A 21,358-nucleotide genomic window follows, 5' to 3' on the forward strand; every position below is an offset into this window, starting at 1 on the left:
ATCCTTACTTTCCATTAATTGTCCAGTAAAAATCTTCAACTCAATAAAATACAAAACTGAACTCATTACCTTTCCTCCTAAATATTTCCCTTTTCAATCCAAAGTTTTCTATTACTGTTGAGACCACTATTACCTTCCCAGTCCTCTAGACTCGCAATCTAGATATCATCCAAATCCCTTACATCTCTTACCCTCCTCTATCAAATCTGCTGCCTAGATCTGTAGATTTTACCTTTGGAACATCTCTTGAATATATCCTGAGAATTTCTCTCCTCTGATTCTGCTACCCCGGCTAATACCTTCATCACCTCATGCCAAAATTACTACAATAACTTGCTAACTGGTCTGCCTGCCACAAATTTCTTCCCATTACAATTCATTTTCTATTCATCTATCAAAATGATTTTCCTAAATCAAGGACATGACCATATTGTTCTCCTTGCTCAATAAACTCTAGTGGCTTTTATCATCTCCAGGAGCAAATACAAAATTCTTTGCTTAAGTTCAAAGTTCTTCACAACCTACTTTCCCCTTCCCTGTCCTTTCTTATAGCTTACACTATCCTCTTCTACCCTCCCTCTTCCAACATCTCTCCAATTCTTTGTTGTTAACAAAGAAAACACTTCATTTCTTGGTTTTTGGCCTGTCCCTATTTCTGGAATGGTCTCCTTTCTAATCTTTACCTTCTGATTTCTTCTTTCAAGGCCCAACTAAAATCCCATATTTTAATGGGAAGCCTTTCTTAATCCTTTTTTAAATTCTAGTTCTTTTTCTCTACTGATTATTTATTCGTATCTATTTGTTTGCAACCTGTCTCTCCCATTAGATTTCTAGCTCTTCAAAAGCAAGAACTATCTTTTGCCTTTCCTTATATTCCCATTGCTTAACAAGTGTCTGGCACACAGTACTGATTTAATGACTACACCTACTATAAAATGATTGCAGTGATTTTGAATGATATAACTTTTCAATCTTTAATGAAAATTCAATTATGTCATTCTGTTAAGTATATTCTATTTACATATGCAATGAAATACATTAATTTTATTAGAATTGTTATATTGAGAAATGCAAATTAAGACAACTCTGAGATACCACTACACACCTGTCAGATTGGCTAAGATGACAGGAACAAATAATGATCAATGCTGGAGGGGCTGTGGGAAAACTGGGACACTGATGCATTGTTAGTGGAGTTGTGAAAGAATCCAACCATTCTGGAGAGCAATCTGGAATTATGCCCAAAAAGTTATCAAACTGTGCATACCCTTTGACCCAGCAGTGCTACTACTGGGCTTATATCCCAAGGAAATACTAAAGAAGGGAAAGGAACCTGTATGTGCCAAAATGTTTGTGGCAGCCCTTTTTGTAGTGGCTAGAAACTGGAAAATGAATGGATGTCCATCAATTGGAGAATGGTTGGGTAAATTATGGTATATGAATGTTATGGAATATTATTGTTCTGTAAGAAATGACCAACAGGAGGAATACAGAGAGGCTTGGAGAGACTTACATCAACTGATGCTGAGTGAAATGAGCAGAACCAGGAGATCACTGTACACTTCAACAATGATACTTTTTGAGGATGTATTCTGATGGAAGTGGATATCTTCAACATAGAGAAGAGCTAATCCAATTCCAATTGATTAATGATGGGCAGAATCAGCTACACCCAGAAAAGGAACACTGGGAAATGAGTGTAAACTGTGAGCATTTTTTTTTTGTTTTTCTTCCCAGATTACTTTTACCTTCTGAATACAATTCTTCCTTTGCAACAACAACAACAATAAAATTTGGTTCTGCACATATATATCGTACCTAGGATATACTATAAGATATTTAATATGTATGGAATGCCTGCCATCTAGGGGAGGGGGTGGAGGGAAGGAGGGGAAAAATTCGGAACAGAAGGGAGTACAAGGGATAATGTTGTTTAAAAAAAAAAAAAATTACCTATACATATGTACTGTCAAAAAAAAGTTATAATTATAAAATTAATTTTAAAAAAAAGAATTGTTATATTGACAAAATAAATCCAAATTATATCAATATCTTATTCCTTCACAGTGTAACAGAAGTAAAATCATAGATTCTTTAAGCAAATGTACTAGAATACACATATCCCAAAGTGTAACTGTCTCTTCTTCAGAGTAGTCACCATAGGATACAATATATTTTGCCCAAGGATGCTGCTGAAATACCTTGAGTATCTGTAGTACTCTTTTCTTTGAATATTTTCAACAGCGCCATGTCTTTGTCATTTTAAGTTTTAGAAGCCACCAAAAATCAAAATACAAGACATAAAGGTAGGGGCAGGACAGATGAAGGAGAAAATAAGCAATCTCATTCTCTTCTATAAATTGGCTCAGAAAGAAGAGATTTAAAAAACTGCTATAGGATTTTTATTTCGAAAAGTAAAAATTAAACTTTTAGAAAGAATTTTTTAAAAACTAATTAATTAAACCAAATCCTCTTGTAATACCTGTTTTTTCTGAAGTCCTGAGAAAGACCATATCAGATGGAATTCTTTGATTCTATAAAGAAAATGGGAAAAAGTGAGTTATTTATAATTTATTCGTATGCAAATAACATTTATGTTAATTTATACTTAAAATTATAATATATATTTTAAATTATAGAATTCAAAATAGATTTTCAGATAGTCTTATAAAATAACATCTGACTTCAGAATTACAAAAATTCCCATTGTTACAACCATATGGGGAGGAAAATAAATTATTCTGAATTCAGCATAGAATAGCCAAAAAAAATAAGAATACAGAGAGAAAAAAAAGCCATTTCTTACTGTAATGTGAATATATCAAAATACTAGAAACCCAAACTAGTATTTACTGTATATATTGACATGCTAAATATTTTTAAATTTTAAAATATGTTTACTCTCAATATGAGACATATTACTAAAAAGACATTATTTATGGAATATGAACATGGCAAAAGCCTTTTGTAGCTCTACGTGTAGACATTTTCCTTTATCAAAAAAGTTTCTTCTGATAAATGCTAGAATATCTCAATGTCAAAAATTGATTATATGACATTTGGAATTTTAATGTAAAATTGGAACCTAAGATATAGTTATGATTATTTTAAATAATTTAATACTTTGTGATGTTAAAACATATCAGGGCGGTCTAATTGGTAGTCTGATCACATTGCAATATTAACAAGCTAATATTTTCAAAACACTTCTCTGAAACCTTCTTCCCTCAATAGTTTTTCTTAAGAAGTTGCACCAAGTTAGTTGTCTATTAAAGAAGCATGGTTTGAGGAAAGAGCATTGAATTTTTACTTATAAACCCTGTGTTTGAGCCTGCACTGTATACCTTACTACTAAGTGACTTTGGTCAAGTGTCACTTCACTAAGTCTCAGTTTCCTCACCTGAGGAATAAATTGCATTTAATTATGCATTATCTATCTCACTGGATTAATATGAAAATAAAGTAAAGTAATATGTGCATTCTAAAAGCACAAAACATTATATTGCAGTGTTATTTGTTGTTCCACAGTTATTAATACTAGTGGTATCAATATGCTTTTATGAGCTACATAAGAAATGCCATTACTATCAAGAAAGTTTTCAACCAAATATTGTGAAAATAGAAACAAACTTAATGTTAAAGGATTAAAAAAAAAAAAGCCAATAGTTAAAGAAGCAATTCCAAAACTCTAATTTTCATTTTCTAATTTTTTTCTTGCTTATAAAAATCAATAGCTCACAAACACTTTAAAATAAAATTTATTACTGAAGTATATACTTATTTTGGTAAAGATGTTGTGAGAACAAAAACAGTGTAATTGACTAGTAAAAATTTCCCAATTTTATAGTTAGATTAAGTAGTGGATTCTGAACATATTCAGTGTTTTTTTTATTATTATCATTATGAGCTAATACATTTTCCAGCACTGATTTATTTAAAAAGGTAAATTTCTTATCTTACAAAAATATAAACTATAATTTCTTAAATGCAAGAATAGAGGAAATACAATTAATGTTAACAGAAGAAAAATAAAAACAAAATCAACAAACTATGGGGATCTAAGGAAAAGTTGAAAGTTATAGCAATTGAAAACTTGGGAGGAAAAAAAATCAGCTTTGACAGATTGTCTCTGGCAATTTCTTCAAATGAAGCACATGGCTGCACATTTAATGAATCTGAAAAGCAGTAAGACACCTAAACAACTAAATCTTTTATCTATCTTAAGCAATTCACTAAAACTAAGGATAGACCAAAATATTCTACAAGTTTCTCCAATACTTTCATTACACGGCTAATGGTAAAGTTTGTACCATATTGATATATATGGATGGATTATGTGTATATACATATACAAACACATACACATGTAAACGCACACACATACATACATACACATACACATACACATGTGCTTTGATTATCTATTTTCAAGGAATAAGATGCTCCATATTTTTGTGTATGTGTGTGTGTGTGTGTGTGAATCATTTTTGATCTCTGCTATGACTCCCCAGAAGTTTTTATTTCTCTTGACAAAAGAATATATATATAAGTATATTTTATATACCACACAATTTAAGATTAAGCAAAAGCATGTGATTTTAATTTTAAATGTAACTCTCCCTAAAATAGTAGATATTTCCTTCTTACAACATACTAAAAACAATTTAACTTTTAGTGACATTGATAGGGGTTGAGATCCCTTTAAGATTCCTTTCTGACTGCCCAACCCCCATGGCTGACCTTGATTCACAGATTGTAGTCAAAAGTACCCTTTTGAATATCCGGGCCCAGCCCCCACTATCTGCTCAGCTTCCCCCAGCCCCCACCTGATCTGAGCTAACTGAAAATCCCGCCAAAAACTTGGGGTACTGCCCATCTCCTTTCAGGTATAAAAGAGCCAAGACTGGAGCTCTCTCTTTGCAGGAGCCCTTCCCCCCCAATACAAGGTATCCTTCCAGCGATGTAAGGGTTCCTGCCCACCCAGTGGCCACCTTTGGCCCTGGAGTCTTTCTAAGTGAACTTTACTTCCAAATTCCTACAATAAACCTTTTATTTATCAATCTAGGTTTTTGGGCCTTTAAATTCATTTACAGGGGACACTGCGCCTCATGGGATTATCTTACTATCTATACGCCGACAAACAGGGTTCACCCTTTCCTTTCCCTCATTAACATGTCATTAGGAAATATTAATTGCTGAATTGTGCTTTAAAAGTATTTGCAGATGAATATGGTTTGAGGCATGAGGTTAGACTGGGTACAAAGGCTTCTCAGGTTACAAAGCTTCTATTTCGTTTGTATTGTTTATTCAGCAGTTTTTTATTGAGGCCTAATTATGATCAAGCCACTAAGAAAAGTTAAAGAGAGGTAAGAATAAAAACAGTAATAGTGAAACTATAACATGAAGCAAAATGAAGGAGATGGAGTTTAGGGGTGCAGTTGTCAAGAGAAATAAAAACTTCTGGGGAGTCATAGCAGAGATCAAAAATGATTCACACACACAAAAATCATTATTTGATCTGCACACTGAAAGATAAGGTAAAATTTCAACAAGCAGAAATCTTTCTCTGGGAGAGAAAGACCATAATGGAAAAGCAGAATTGTCAATCAATATGCATTTTTTAAAGTGCTTACCATGTGCTAAGAAATGGGCACAGAACCTCAAAAAAGTTCTTTTAATAATATTTTCAAGATATACATGGTTTGAGATGCAACAGAGATAAAACAGTTAATCAGGGACATATAAGATATATTCATGGATTTTGGAAAGTCATTTGAATAGGGAAGGCACTAGAAGTTGAGAGGGAATGAGAAAGATATTTTACATATTGAAGGAAGAATTAAAGCTAAGTTTTGAAAGAAATCAGGATTCCAAAAGTGCGAGGAGAAAAAGTTTTCCAAGCATAGAGGTCATCTTCTCCAAAGGTAAAGAGATGAAACACAAAGAGCACATAAGGTACAAGCACGTCAGTATAACTGGATTCTAGAGTATGTGGAGTAAGAAGATATAGTCAGACCTAAACTTTAGGAAAATAGAAGATGGATTAGTGTAAAGGACTGAAACTATGAAAAGGTATACTTGAATCAGACAATAGAGCACTTAAGGCTAATTACTTATTTGATGTGAGACAATGGCTATTAGCATATGTTTTGGATAAATGGCTCTTCTCACTGTTTGGTACTTACTCAATGTTTGGTATATACAGATAATCATAGGCAAGGATTAGAGGGGGGGAAGGGAAGGAGAAACAGACCAGAGTCACTTTGGGGCAGGAAGAGGAGCAGAGAAGTTGGTGACTTTGGATTTGAGAATGCAAGATACATCATTGGCAAGCCTTGTGGCAGTTTGTCTGTCTTTGACTGGCTGACCTCCAGGCCCTCCAGGAAGGGAGCCCATACTCCACAGATTAGTGTAGTAGGCACCTTAACCAATTAGATGAAAAGACATACTCTAAGAAAGAACTGTTGAAGGTTGAGTAGAGTGAAGAAAATAAGAGAAATGTTCTGAAGGCAGAAATAAGATTTGAAAGATTGCCTATGTGTCAGGAGAGAGGACATGGAGAGAGAACTAAGGAAAACAAATTGTAAACCAAGGAAACTAGGAAAGATGATGCACTTTCAAAAATTATAGGCAAATTGGGAAGAAGGAAGAGTTTATAGGGAAACATAAATTATGTTTTGTACATAATGACTCTGAGATGCCTAAGGGATATCACTGAGTTACTGACAACAATAGCATCTTTATACAGGGTTTTAAGATTTGCAAATCTCTATAAGCAATCTCATCTGATCCTTGCAATAACCTCTATAATAGTTACTGTTTTTAGTCCCATTTTATTAGTAAGGAACTTTTCTCAGTCACATAGCTAATGAGAGGCTGAGGCAAAAATTCAATTTTATTTTTTCTAACTTCAAAAGGCAGGTGGTGATTGAAATGGTAGCTGAAGAGAGAAACTAGCACTGGATGTAAAAGCTTACAATGTATGGAGATAATAACTGAATCCATGGGTGTTTATTAAGATCATCAAGTGAAATGGAATAGGTTAGAAAGAGGGGGTCCAGAACAAAAACACAGACATTCAGTCAATGGGGCCTGATATGGATGAAGAAACTAGACAAATAAAATCAAAGAACACAAATCAGGAAAACAATGTTATGAAAGCCATAGGGGAAAAAGTAGGAGGAATAGATAACAGTGTTAAACATTTTAAAATCACCAAAAAAGTAAGAGGTTTGAGAAAAGGCCAAGAGATGTGGCAACTAAGAAATCACTGGTAATTTTGGTGAAGGCAGTTTCAATTAAATAATGAAGCCAGAAGTCAGTGTAGAGAGACAAAAAATAGAACACTATTATGTGTTCACTATTGAGGCAAAAGTCTAGACTAAAGAATGTTGGAATTCTTTAGTGGAACATAACTGAAAAGGTAGGAATGGGCTAATTAAAAAGAACTTCATATCCTTAAAAAAATTTATAATTAATCTTACAAGTTATGAGGAATACTGGAATCTTATGAGTAAGGAAAAAGCATAAAATTAAAGATAAAGCAAACTGAATTTTATGCCCATTTTAACAGAGATATTTTTATTTTAAAATGAATTATATAGATATATCTATATCTACATATATACATATACAAAGAGAGAGAGAGAGAGAGAGAATTCAAAGGCTAGCTAATTACATGGAGAAAAATATTTCTATTCATCTGATGGCATTTTATACAAAAAGTAGGATTATTAATTAGGAAGAAATAAAGCCTGGCTTAGATGATTCACTCAAACTAACAAAATGACAGTATATCTAAGCAGACATGAGCTCCATGAAGTTTCAGACTACTTCATTTCTGTCTCTATCTGTAGCATTTAATATGATATTTGGTGGTGCAATCACTGGGCTTAGAGTCAAGAAGACCTAAATTCAAATCCAGCTTTGGATAGATACTAGCTGTTTGGCACTGGGTACATAATTTAACCCTGTTTGCCTGTTTCATCATCTGCAAAATGAACTGGAGAAGGAAATGGCAAAACACTCCAGGTATTTTTGCCAAGAAAACGCAAAATGGGTTCAGAGTTGATCAGAATTGAAACAACTGAACAACAAGAACAGAAGTAAATTGCTGAAGCAGCATCAATTCCATTTTCTGTAGCATCTAGAATAGAGATCTGAATTTAGCATGGAACTCCTAAGATTTGGATTGAAATCTCCAAGGTCAAAAATAGCAGAATTCTTTGCTCCCAGATCTAATCATCAAACTTCATGTTATTTTAAAGTCTCTATTAATATAAGAAACGATACTGTCTTACATTGTTTAATTCTTTCGATCAATTAATTCATGTTATTCTATCAAAAATCCTAAAGTTCTATAGGGAGCTTTTTGAATCAAAATTCTTAAATTCGAATCTTCAATTCGAAAATGTGCAAAATGCAAATAAAAAATGAAAGACTATTTGGAGTAGACTGATCTTTTTTTTCACAGTGAAATGATATGGGATGCTTTCATTAGAAAGAAATGAAGAAAATGGAAAAGTGGTTTCATTATGAATATTAATTCTTAAAATATCAAATATAAACCTAAAAACAATGTAAAAGATTACATTTAATTTAATTCCACAAATGTTTTTTAAGCAGAATATTGTGATAGGAAGTAAGAGAGCCAAAAGTTTAGATAATACAGAATCAGTAACATAATGGAGCTTACTCCCCCAAATTCTAATGCAAAATAACATATTAATAAATGTGTTTGAAGATGAGCATTTGCCAATATGGTGATGCTCTCCACCATTATAAACCACAATCTGTCTATACCTTATAATCATAAAATAGTTAACTTAGAACAGAAAGGTAAAGTTTCTTGCTTAAATCGCAAAAAAAGCATCAGAGGAAGAATTTTAACCCAAATCTCATCCAGGATTGTTTTTTTGTTTGTTTGTTTGTTTTGTTTTGTTTTTAAACAAATCACAACTGTTAAAACTGGAGCTCCTTCCAAGGATCCGGATTACTGTCAAGGTCACTGCCATTCTCCCAGCCTCCCAATCTAGGAGTCATTTTTGACTCCTCACTCTCACCCTCTATGTCCAATCCATTCCTAAGATGTGTCAATTTCACCTTAACCACACTTTTTTGAAAATCTTATTCTCTCCTCTAATATTGCCATCATCCTGGTGTAAGAACTCATCATGGCCTATTACTATTTGAACTATTACAATATCCCCCAGTTGATCTTCCTGCAACCTCTCTCCATTCTAGTTTGTCCTCTATTCAATCAGAGTGATTTTCCTAAGGTATAGATCTGACCACATCACCCTCTCTCCTCACTAAATTCTCCTGTCTCCCCATCACTTCCAGGAGAAAACACAAAATCTTCTGTTTGGCATGCAAAGTCAGTTATGACTCTTTGGCCCCAGTCTTTTTACGCCCTATACTCTCCTCATCACATCTTCCCCCAACTCCATCCCAAACATCCTTTTTGATCCAGTGGCCCATTCCTCCTTGGTAATCACAAACATTATATGTCTCAGCTCCAAACATTTTCTTTGGCTATCCATAATGCCTAAAATGCTTTCCTCCTTTCTCATCTGTGACTATTTTCATTTCAATCATAGTCATTTTCAAATCCTAACTTCAAATTGCAGTCTCTAAGTTTCTCTTAATTCTTGTGCTTCCCTTCTCTTACTAATTTCCTGTTTGTCTTGTACATAGCTTGTTTGCACATAATAATAATTGTTAACATTTATACAGCATTTATTATGTGACAGTCATTGAGCTAAGCATTTTACAAACCTTATTTCATTTAATCCTCACAACAATCCCATAAGATAGATTTACTATCCCCATTCTGCAGATAAGGAAACTATGGCAGAACTTATGTGACTTGCCCAGGTGTTTGGAGGTCAGATTTTAACTGAGATTTTCTTGACTTTGGGCCTTATGCTCTATCCACTATACCATCTAGCTACCCCTAATACCTTCTCATGGTCTCACCCTTTTGATTCTGAGTACCTCAACAGCAGGAACTGTGATGTGACTCTTTATAGATGATTAAAATATACCTAATGACTCTGACTAAAATATGAACAAAAGATAGACTAAAAAATGGTGACTTAAAATGATTTGGTCAAAGAGCAAATCATGGAAACTAATAACTGTATTAGAAACAATAACAACCAATAATATAATATTCAAAACTTTGTGGGATACAGTTAGTTCAGTCCTTTTTGTACTTTATCAGCTCAGTTGCTGTAATAAAATAGGATCAGATTTTAATAACCTTTTCCTTTTCTGGTATGTGACCTGAGGTCAATAAGATATTCATAGGATCATAAATCTATAACTACAAGGGACCTTGAAAGTTGTCTAAACCAATTGATTCATTTTACAAATGAGGAAACTGAGGCCTAATAAGGTGAAATAAGATAATATTTGTGAAATGAGATAATATGCAATATATGTGATTAAATGAGATAATATGCATGCATAATATGCAAAATGAGTCTTTGAAAACTAAAAGCACCATAAAAAACATAAAATAAAGACATGATTTTTATCTATTAAAGCACTTTTTCAAAATGGTTTTTTCATGATATTCAAAAAATTACTTCTATCCTAAATGTAAATATTCCAAAATTAATTATACTTGACTTAAATTCTGGCCTGTACCCAACAGCAAAATTTCAAAAGTTACTATTAATGATTCCACCTTGATATATAGTTTATTTAAAAGTATTGAAATACAAAGTCAGTGTAAAACATTACATCAGAAAAGTTCATTTAAGAATAGCCACTCTATTAAACAAAATATCAAGTGGGACTTGTCATTAAGTTTATATAAATGACAAATAATTTGATTAAACAAATTGTTTATTTCATTAGTATGCACTCCACTGATAAAGATTCCAATTTCTTCATTACTTTTCCTCCCAGCAATTCTAGTCTACATTTAAAACTAAAACAAAATAAATGATAGGGAAGATACCAAAATCCCTGGAGGCTTTTTTTTTTTTTTTTTAAGCTAGCATCTTAAGGGAACCAGCATATCACTCACATTCTATTTCACACATCTATTTCCTCTTATTCTTGAAAGATAATTAGTCCATTTCCTTTTCTATTCATAAATGTCCTAAAGAACACCTTTTCCATTAGTTAGAATCAGAGGATTATGGAAGGTGAGTGCACAAAGTGATTTTAAATATTATCTATATTAACTCTATCCTTTTCCACACAAGTAAACAGCTCATGAGAGGTGAAGTCACAAAGTAATCAAACTGAGACTCCAATAGAAATCTTCCAAAGCCTAGTTCAGTGATCTATTTAACACTTCATGTTATATATTATCCTCAGTTCACATAGCAATATATAACCAGCTGTTTGTTTAAATATACCATATGTTTTTCAAAACCCTTATGGCTATTTGTAAATTTAATTTTTTTAAAGACTCTTATTAGCAAAAGTTTCTCATCCATCTATATGAATTATTTGTAAATGATTACTATTGTTAAGAATCATTCACATTTATATAATGTTTTAAAAACTTTTTCATCACAATAACCCTTTTAACATAGGGAATGAAATTATAATAGCACTAATTTTAACAGGTAAGGAAGAGATTAAGAAGCTTGACCATGGAGGCACAACAACTAATGAGTTCAGTTTCCAAGACTTGAAACCAAGTATACTAGTTCTTTCAGTGATCTTATTTGACAAAACAGGATATTTAAAAAAAAAAAACAAAACTAAAAAAATAAAAAATAAAAAGGCAATCTGAGATACAAATTTAATTTAGCAAATGAAGACAACCATAACATTTATCGTGAAATATAAGCTTTTTTAAACAAATTACTGCATAAATTTAAGTACAAAATTGTTAGTGAAACTCAGTTATCCAAATTTTTAAAACAAAACAATTTAGCACTAATATTATTAAATGTTTGCATTTGCTCCTCAGTGCCACACTAACAAATTTCTACAACAGACTTTACAAGTATATTCAGTTTCTCAAACAAACTAACATTAGTCACAAAAAATTATTTCATGTTTTTCCAAATATTACTATGAAATATACTCAGGAAAGCTACTGTTCATATCTTTAATAACGACTTATTAGATGCATATTCTGTACAAAGTACTTCGCTCCATATCATGAGGAAGCATCCTGTTCCAGATAAAGAAATGGCCTCAAAGCCAGAAAGATATGAGTTCAAGTCCCACATAAAACATATGCTGTGTGACCCAGGGCAAGTCATTTATTCTCTTTGTGCAACTCTCTTATGACTATAAGTTACAGAGAATGCACTACAATATGATAAATAACAGTTTTCTCAAGTAGAATGCTATGTACCAACCAAATCACAAATCCAGTACCCATTTACTTGGGGGAGAAAGAAAGATAATTAAGTCAGAGAACAGTTCTTTTGGATCTTACAATTGTGCAGATGATTAATATATCTGCAAGTATGTAATGCTACATTATAAATATATAAATAATTATATTATAGATTAGGATAAGAGCATTAAAAAAACTGCAAAGTATAATGAAAGGCCAAAGGAAGCCAGATCTTTTCCAGTTGGTAGGGGGAATCACTGAAGACTTCACAGAAAAACTTCACATGGGTCTTAAAAAAGGATGGGAAAAAATTTCAAAAAGAGATGGGATGGAGTAGGGAAAAGATGAGGGAAGCTAAAGTCCTCATTCCTTATAGTTAATTAGCATGGGAATCAACTTTAAGAGTTCTGGAATTTTGTTAAATCTGATGGGGGTTAAGGTCCCTTTAAGATTCCTTTCTGATTGCCCAACCCCCAAGGCTGACCTTGACTCACAAATCCTGGTGAAAAAGAACCCTTTTGAATATCCGGGCCCAGCCCCCACTATCTGCTCAGCTTCCCCTAGCCCCCACCTGATCTGAGCTAACTCAGAAGCCCGCCAAGAATTTGGGGTACCGCCCACAATCTCCTTTTAGGAGATAAAAGGGCCAAACTGGAGCTCTCTTTTTACAGGAGCCCTTCCCCTCAACACATGGTATCCTTCCAGCCATATAAGGGTTCCTGCCCACCCAGCGGCTACCTCTGGCCCTGGTGTCTTTCTAACTGAATTTTACTTCCAAATTTCTACAAAAAACCTTTTATTTATCAATCTAGGTTTTAGGGCCTGTAAATTCATTTACAGGGGACACTGTGCCTCATGGGATCTTTGCGCCGCACAAACGGGGGTTCCCCCTTTCCTTTCTCTCATCAAATCTGCCTTCATAGAATTTGAATATGCACAAAAGTACACACACAACACCAAGTAAATAAACTACTAATAACGTTTTATTATTTCAAAATTGTTAAGGGAGCCACCTGCTAGTGGCTGTTGGGAATCTAATTCAGACTACCAGAATAGATTACTTCATGTGAGAGGATACAATGAAACAGAGGCAGTTGCATTCTCTGATCTCTCTCCTCTTCCCTCTTCCCTCAGATTTATTTCCTTCCCAATTAACAAGCAACATTTGCTTCAGTAAAGGCTGATTTGCAATTCCTTCAAGTGCCTTAGGCTTTCTGAGAAATGACTCACTCCTTCACACTTAGGCATGGTCCTTAACAATTTCTGTTTTTTGTTTTATGGGAACATGATTATCCCCACCCCCCCAATAGCATGGTAAGTTTGTGCCCTGGTTGTTAGCTGAGGAATGCAAACAGCACTATCAAAGTCTTTTCTGTCCTATTCCTCTGGATGGCTGCAGGGTGAGATGCTATAGCAGGTGTTGGATCTTGTGAGATGTAATTTGTTCTAACATCATAATAGTCCATTATGGAGGCAAACTTGCTGACAAATGGAAAAGTAAAATTATAGTCAGAGTAGGCATTTTTCATAAGTCCTTTATCAGTCCCCAGGCTCAGTCCTTTGATGTAGTGGCCCATTTAATTATCCTGACTGAAAAAGTCTTGTGGAGTTTCTTTTCCCTTTCCTTCCCCACGGGTTACTTGAAGGAACTCTCCTGGGAGGATCCTAGTTATGAACAGCTCTTGAGCACTGCTGCTGCTTCTTTGTTTCTTGCATTTCTTGTGCCCCTGTTTGGGTGTCATTTATCACATGAAGGGATCTATTCTGCTTGTCAGAATTAGATCCCCAGCATCTAATTCTAGTGGCTCCCATAACACAAAATAATTTATGGGGTATGCCACTAGATGATCTAGATGGCACAGTAAATTCAAGAACTTTTCAAATCCAATTTCAAATACTAGATATGTGTCTCTGTACAAGTTACTTAATCTATATCAACCTTCATTTCTTCATCTGTAAAATTATGTTAATAAAAGCACTTATTTCCCAAGGTTGTTCTGAAGACCAAATAACATAGTATTTGTAAGTGCTTAGCACAGTATCTCATACACAGAAGATGTTTCAAATTTACAATTTTTAAGAAAGAATGATACCTGCAATGTTACATATTGTAAGTTGGTTAACAATAATACATTTTCCCTTAATTATTCTGCATAAAAGGAAATTTGTCTAGAACGTCCTAGGAAATAACTATTGCTCACAGAAGAAATTAAAAATATGATACAGAATCTGTATGTAAGTATAAGCTGCAAATCCACCAACATAAATTTTGTGATTTATGTGACTTCCTCATGCCTCATGGCTGGGTTTCTGTCTCCTCTTTTCTTCTTTTTTAAAAGATGTAGTCTTCACCTTTAGATTGTGAGCAGGTACTGTTTTTAACCTTTTTGTGTATCCCCATACTTAGCATGATGCCTGGTACTTATCAGGTACTTAATAATTGTTCACTATCTGAGAAAAACTACAAAAGGATACTGCTTCTATTTTCTGTTTTCAAACCTTTGTATTCCATTGTCTGCTCTCATCACTCAATTGAAACTAGTTCCTCCAAATTTATCAATTATCTCTGAATGGCCATATCCAAGAGCCAATCTTCATTCAGTCCTTCTCTACACCAGGTATATATTCAATCATTTTTGCTTTGATCAGAGACTCTGAGGGTCTTTCTCTCCCTTATTTATTTGAATTTTTTGGGAGGGAGGGTTAGGGGTAAATACAGGATTAGGTGAAAGAGCAGAGTTTAATCTCAACCACTATTTAGCTTTAATCACTGAATGGGTGCAGCCTCAGTCAGACTGAGATCTGTTGAAGACCTTAGCTTCAATGCCAAGGTCTCCCACTGCATCCAGGGACATCTCCAGTCATCTTGATCTACATCTGGTCATTGGACCCCGATGGTTCTGGAGGGGAAAGTGAGGCAGGTGATCTTGCATAGCTGCCCCTCACTGAAATCCAACTCACAAGTCATGGCATCCCTTCCCTGTGTCTTGGTGCTCTTTGAGAAGGAAGGACAAACAACAGAACAGCAGATAAAACTGCTGATCACACTTCTACTCCTGAACACTCTCGAGTTTTCCTCACATAGTTCTTTGTTGACACTCAGCCTCCTTCACTGGATCACCACCTACAGTATGCCCTCAATGTATGAAGTTATTCTAAGTTCGGGCCTGGGCTTTCTCCTCTCTAAATATTCACTTTCTTAGTGATATCAATTTCCACAGGTTCAGATTACTGCCAAATTTCTAAATCCAACTTTAATCTCTTCTGAATTCCAGTTCATTAAAGCAAATGAGTGCTAGACAGGCATAATGAGCACCCAAATGGATGTTCCAGTCATGTCAAACTCAACATATCCAAAAAAACAATTCATCATATTTTCTCAAACCAATCTTTTTTTAAAATAACATTCCTACTTTATTCAAAGATCCAAGAGTGCCCTGCAGTCAGCTCAAATTGGCTTCTGAGAGCCAAAAGTTAAATTTTGAGTGTGAGCACTTACATCTCAAAAATCAATAAGCCCAAATATAGGCTTGTCTTATTGTTTTGCTGACTTTTTAGGCTTAAGAGTTATAGAAAAAATACTAATAATGCAGATTAATCTTAAAAGTGCATGAGTTATTTTTTTTTCAAACAGGCAAATATTAGAAATCTACCAGCACACCCCTGGATATCATCATCTTCTAATTACCCAGGTTTTTATTTGATTTTTTTGGTGACTAGGAAAATTTAATTCACTCAGCTTAAACTCCACCATGGAGATAATCCAAAATCATTAGAGGGTGGATGCCAACTATAACTAGCTGAAGTCTCAAACCAACCCAAATCCAAGATTTGATAGCTTGATAATTTACCACCCTTGTAAATTTACAGGTACAAACTCCTTTCCCTGGTATCTCTTTCCATTAGAACATAAGCTACTTCAAGAAATGGATTGTTTCACTTTTAAATTTTCATATTCAATGCTTAGCAATTCCTGAAACATAATAAGTTTTTAAGAAATGCTTTTTTTTTTCATTTATTTACTTATTCTAATGGGTGGATATAATATGTACAAAGAGAACACAAGCTAATTTAAGGAGGGATAAAACACTAACAACCTGCAGGGGAAAACGTAAAATAAAGGAAGCCATCAAAGAGATATAATTCCTAATATGAACTTTTATTTTAATATAGGTATTTTAACTTCCATTCATAATTTTAGGCATCTAAACAAATAACTGTAAGTTCATTATTGTTACTATGAGAGACATAAGCATGAAATGTGAAATTAAAAAAAGGAACTAGATTATAAATGTGTCTGTAAAACTATTTACTAAGTATAATTTGAGTCAACTATCTTTGCATAGTAAAATCACTGACACATTAGAACACAAATCAAATCAATACCACACTAAAAAGGAAAGACAGACTTAGGTTATCATATGTAAGAGAATTTTAACCAACATTAAACAATCATCACAGAAAGAGATCAAAAGGATCCTCCTACAAAGGAGCCATTGGCTCCAATAAGGAGCATCTGTTCTTCATGTCAAATGGAAAGAAATGGCAACCATTAATAACAGGAAAACCTCATCTGAAAGACATAAATGAATATATAATCTCCCAAAACAATGAAAAAAATTCATAAGAAAATTGGATTAATACTGCATTCAGTAAAACCATCAAGAGATAAAAATAGAATAGAATGGCCAGTGTTTTACCAATGATGACAGTGGAAACAAAATGTTTATACCTCAGGATCTAAGATGCAATATGAGAAAGCATAAATTATCCTTAAGATGATGACAATAAAAACCAAGAAATCTAATGCAACCTCAGACCACACTTACAGATGCAGTGTCCAAAAGAGAGGGAAGTGATTACCACTGTATTCCTTGCTAATCAGATTACATTTGTAATGTTGTGTTCACTTGAGAACAAGCATATTCTAAATAGAATACTGCTGGAAGAACACCCAGAAAACATCGAGGATGGTAAAGACCTAGGGATTATGTCATCTAAAGATAATTTGAGGGAACTTTGGATGTTTAAAAAAAAGAATCAGATGTCATCTGTGACTTCTAACATGTTTTTATTCAGTTGATCATATCTCAGTAATATTTCTACTTCACTTCCAACGTTACCATTATTTTGGACCTCATTGTCTCCCATTTTGTAATGCTGCAATAATAGTCTAATTGATCTTTTTGTCTCCAGTTCCCTTGCAGAACCACTATCCTAAATCCATTTTATACAATACAGATGTTGCTAATATAAATTTCAGATCATGTCACTCTCCTAAAGAACCCAAGCTCCTAATTTCTTATTAGAATGTTAAATCTGAATTCCTCAGTTTTGTATTAAAAAAAAACAACAAAGAACTCCATAATCTAGAAATAACCTACTTCTTCAGTAATTGGTGGTGAGTTGGACAGAAAATTGGGTCTGGAGTCAGGAAAAGATGAGTTCAAATCTAGATTCAGACACTTGCTACCTATGTGACCAACAACAAATCATTTAACCTCTGTGTGCCTCAGTTTTCTCCATAAAATGGGAATATATCACCTACCGCACAGAGTTGTTGTGAGAGTTTAAGTGAGATAATATTTGTAAAAAGTGCTTAGCACAATGTATGACATACACTAGGCACTATATACTATAAACATTTATTCCCTTTCCTTCATTTATTAATAGCAAATATATAAAATTTTCAGGTTCTTAAGCACTTTTCTCACAAAAACTTTATAAAGTTGACAGAAATAAAATATGTGCTATTTTATAGCTTAAAAAAGCTGAGATGAGGGGCAGCTAGGTGGTGCCGTGGATACACCACCAGCCTTGAATTCAGGAGGACCCGTGTTCAAATCTGGCTTCAGACACTTAACACTTCCTAGCTGTGTGACCCTGGACAAGTCACTTAACCCCAGCCTCAAAATAAATAAATAAATAAAATAACATAAAAATAAAAATAAAAAAGCTGAGATGGAGAGGGAAAGTGACCTGCTCAATGTCACAATGCAACAAAATTGTATTTGAACCAAAGTTGTTTGTCTCTAATACCATTCCTCATAGATACCCTATGTTCTCATTAGATATCTTAGAATGTATACTGTTTTCCAAGAGCCATTATATTTTTCTGAAAAAACTCACCCTTAAATACAACTTCCACAATGAAATCTTAAGACATTCTATTCATCTATCAAAAAAAACTGCATGAAAATCACCTCCTCCAATTAGCTTTCTTAATATCTCCATCCAGTGTGAACCGATTACTCTCTTCTCAGATGATTTATAACCAGTTAGGTACTATCACATACTTCTTTAAATTATACAACATATGTACATATATGTGTACATATATATAAATATAAAATGCATATATGTGTGTATATGTACATGCTCATTTCACATACACAGATATATATATATATACAAACACACATACTCTTCATCTTCTTTCTCACACATATCTACAATCAGTTACTACAATCCTTGAAAGTAGAATCTATATCAAACTCATGCTCACATCCTTCTCACATGCAAAGAGGATGCTTAATATATGTTTGTTAAAACACTAAGTATCAGATACAAGCATAGTTTATCATAGTTTGTAGCATCTTTACATCTGTTACAGCAGACAGACTGTCAGGCCTGGAGTCAAAAAAACTCCTCTTCTGGAGTTCAAATCTGGCCTCAGACACTTACTAGCTGTGTGACCTTGGGTAAGTCACTTGACCCTGTTTGCCTCAGGTTCTTCATCTGTAAAACAAGTGGGAGAAGGAAATGACAAACCACTATAATATCTTTGTCAAGAAAACTGCAAACAGGGTCATGAGCAGTCAGTCATGACTGAAAGACTTGAATAACAACAAACAGTCTGCCATCTGTGCAGTAAAAGTCATGCTTTTCTTTCAACATCAATGATATATATATATATATATATATATATATATATATATATATATATATATATATATATATATATATCATTGATATTTTTTTACTCTACGTATGGAAATCTTCAGGGCTGGTAAAAGGAATGAGGATGAATGTTTTAGTACTTTGCTTAAATAAAAATTCATGCTAAATAGATAACTTGCCTACAAATATTACCTAGAACTTTCCCCAATTTATCTGGCAACTCTTAGAATCTGGCTAAATTTTCATGTTACTTGGAATAATAGATTTCCAATGCTACTACCCACAGTTGGGCCTCCTATTCAAAGATTAATTTAATCATTGCAAAATTTCTGCGATAGAACATTATTAGTATAGCAAGGCAGGCTTCTGCTAATGATATATTACAGAATATATTTTTATCATCACACAAAGGACTGAAAGATAAAGAATATAACTAAAGCTTGTTTGTTGACTATTTTTCAAGTATCTGATTGAGGAATTCAAAATGTCTCATAAAATAGTCTTTCCAAAATAAATCTCTAAAGGAAGAGTAAAAAAACAGCATGTTCATTAAATGTCACATTACTATCATGGAAGAGATCAAGAGTAGAGGCCAAGAGAAAAATTGGTTCTCTACAGATGATAAAGCAATCCAGGTGTTATCATTTAATGGTAATATTCAATTTATACTATCTAGGAAAAAAAAATTTAGTACATAAAAAATGCCAGATGTCCACATTATGGTATATGTAAATGTTTTATAACCAAGAAATATTAGCTACACACATAAAGCTAGTTGAGGAAGTTTAATTTAAGGAAAACACGACAGACACAGGCATGAAAGAGTCTTGGTCAATTATCTTTGAACAGAAGTAGGATGGGAAATTGTGAGGAAAAAAGGAAAGATCAAGATCTTTCCCTAGAGCAAGAGGATTTAAATGAGGAATTATGGTATGATTCTCTTGAAGAAGCTTCAACTCTGCCTAGAGAACAGATTATTGACAGGCCCACATCAACCCCACCTTCAGAGATGGAGGAAGAAGGAGGGGAAGAGGCAGAAACACAAACAGAATTGCCTGTGAAGCAGTCTGGATGGGGGAAGGACAAGAGCTGGAGGAGATTCAGAGCCAGGATTCAGGAAGAAGAAAAGGCTGGCTGGAGGCTCCAGAAGCCTCCCAAGAAACCTGCTCATAGAGGAAAAGATTATACAGAAAAAAAACCTCCTCCCAGAGAAGGATTACAACTGAGAGACGATCAGATCAGAGTGGGCATGGGAAAATGCAAGGGCTTCTGGGAAGAACCACTTCAGCCAATGAGCTTGCTCCTTCTATCAAGTCAACCTGAGTTCTCACCTTGTAATTGTCCAGACAACCTGAATTCTCACCTTGTCACTGTCCAGACAACCTGAGTTCTCACCTAGTAATCCTAACATCAAATGGTTCCCTTTTCATTTTTAGAACCCGGCATTAATCCTGACAATAAATGTTTTTCATCAGGAAGTCAACATACTCTTTTCCTCTTCACTTAATCAAGAATATCTTAGTACAGATATTTGTAGAGGGCCACAGACAGTGGGGGAATTCTGGGTGAGATATAAGACCCTCTGGCCTACAGGGATCTGCTAACAATGTCTGGTTACAATCTCCTTGAGATGTCAGGGAGCAGTGACAACCTGTGTTGTGATTGAAGCAGAATGACACCAGGTGGCAAACTACCCACAATAGCTTAATAGTGCCACATGCACAGTATGTACTTAGCACATGCGCAGTGTTGCTTTGGTTATATATAAGGGTATGAGGGTACATAAGGGTGAAAGAATTTGGAATAAACAGACTCCATATTTCCATCATCCTCGGAAGTCTCTCCTCATCACTCCTCCACTAAGAGGGTATGTTTTTTCACCCCAACTTGGAGGCTCTAGAAAGCAAAGAACACCCTAGCATGGGGGCTCTAAAAAGCATAGTACATTTTGTCAACCATACTTGGGGATTATAAAAAGCAGGCAGAACAACTGACCTTAAAGGAAAGATGGGGGGTGAGATGAAAGAAATAGGGAGAAACAAGTTAGAATTAGAGAGATGACTACTTTGCTTTGAGTATAGAGTAGTAATTAAAATGAAGTTTCTTGAATCAAGAGATAAGACACATACTAGACCACTTTCT

General features: G+C 34.2%; 1 protein-coding gene across 4 annotated transcripts in view; it reads right to left on the reverse strand.

Moving 5' to 3' along the window:
- Positions 1-21,358, reverse strand: part of ATP9B (ATPase phospholipid transporting 9B (putative)) — a 448,624-nt gene that overhangs the window by 313,495 nt on the left and 113,771 nt on the right. For all 4 annotated transcript variants that reach the window (XM_074273531.1, XM_074273522.1, XM_074273514.1 and 1 more), the window contains exon 7: positions 2,483-2,534. In XM_074273531.1, coding sequence (XP_074129632.1) covers positions 2,483-2,534 — 52 coding nt within the window. The remainder of the gene's footprint in view (positions 1-2,482; positions 2,535-21,358) is intronic.

Source organism: Sminthopsis crassicaudata, chromosome 1 (genome assembly GCF_048593235.1).
Source record: "Sminthopsis crassicaudata isolate SCR6 chromosome 1, ASM4859323v1, whole genome shotgun sequence".
NCBI lineage: Eukaryota > Metazoa > Chordata > Mammalia > Dasyuromorphia > Dasyuridae > Sminthopsis > Sminthopsis crassicaudata.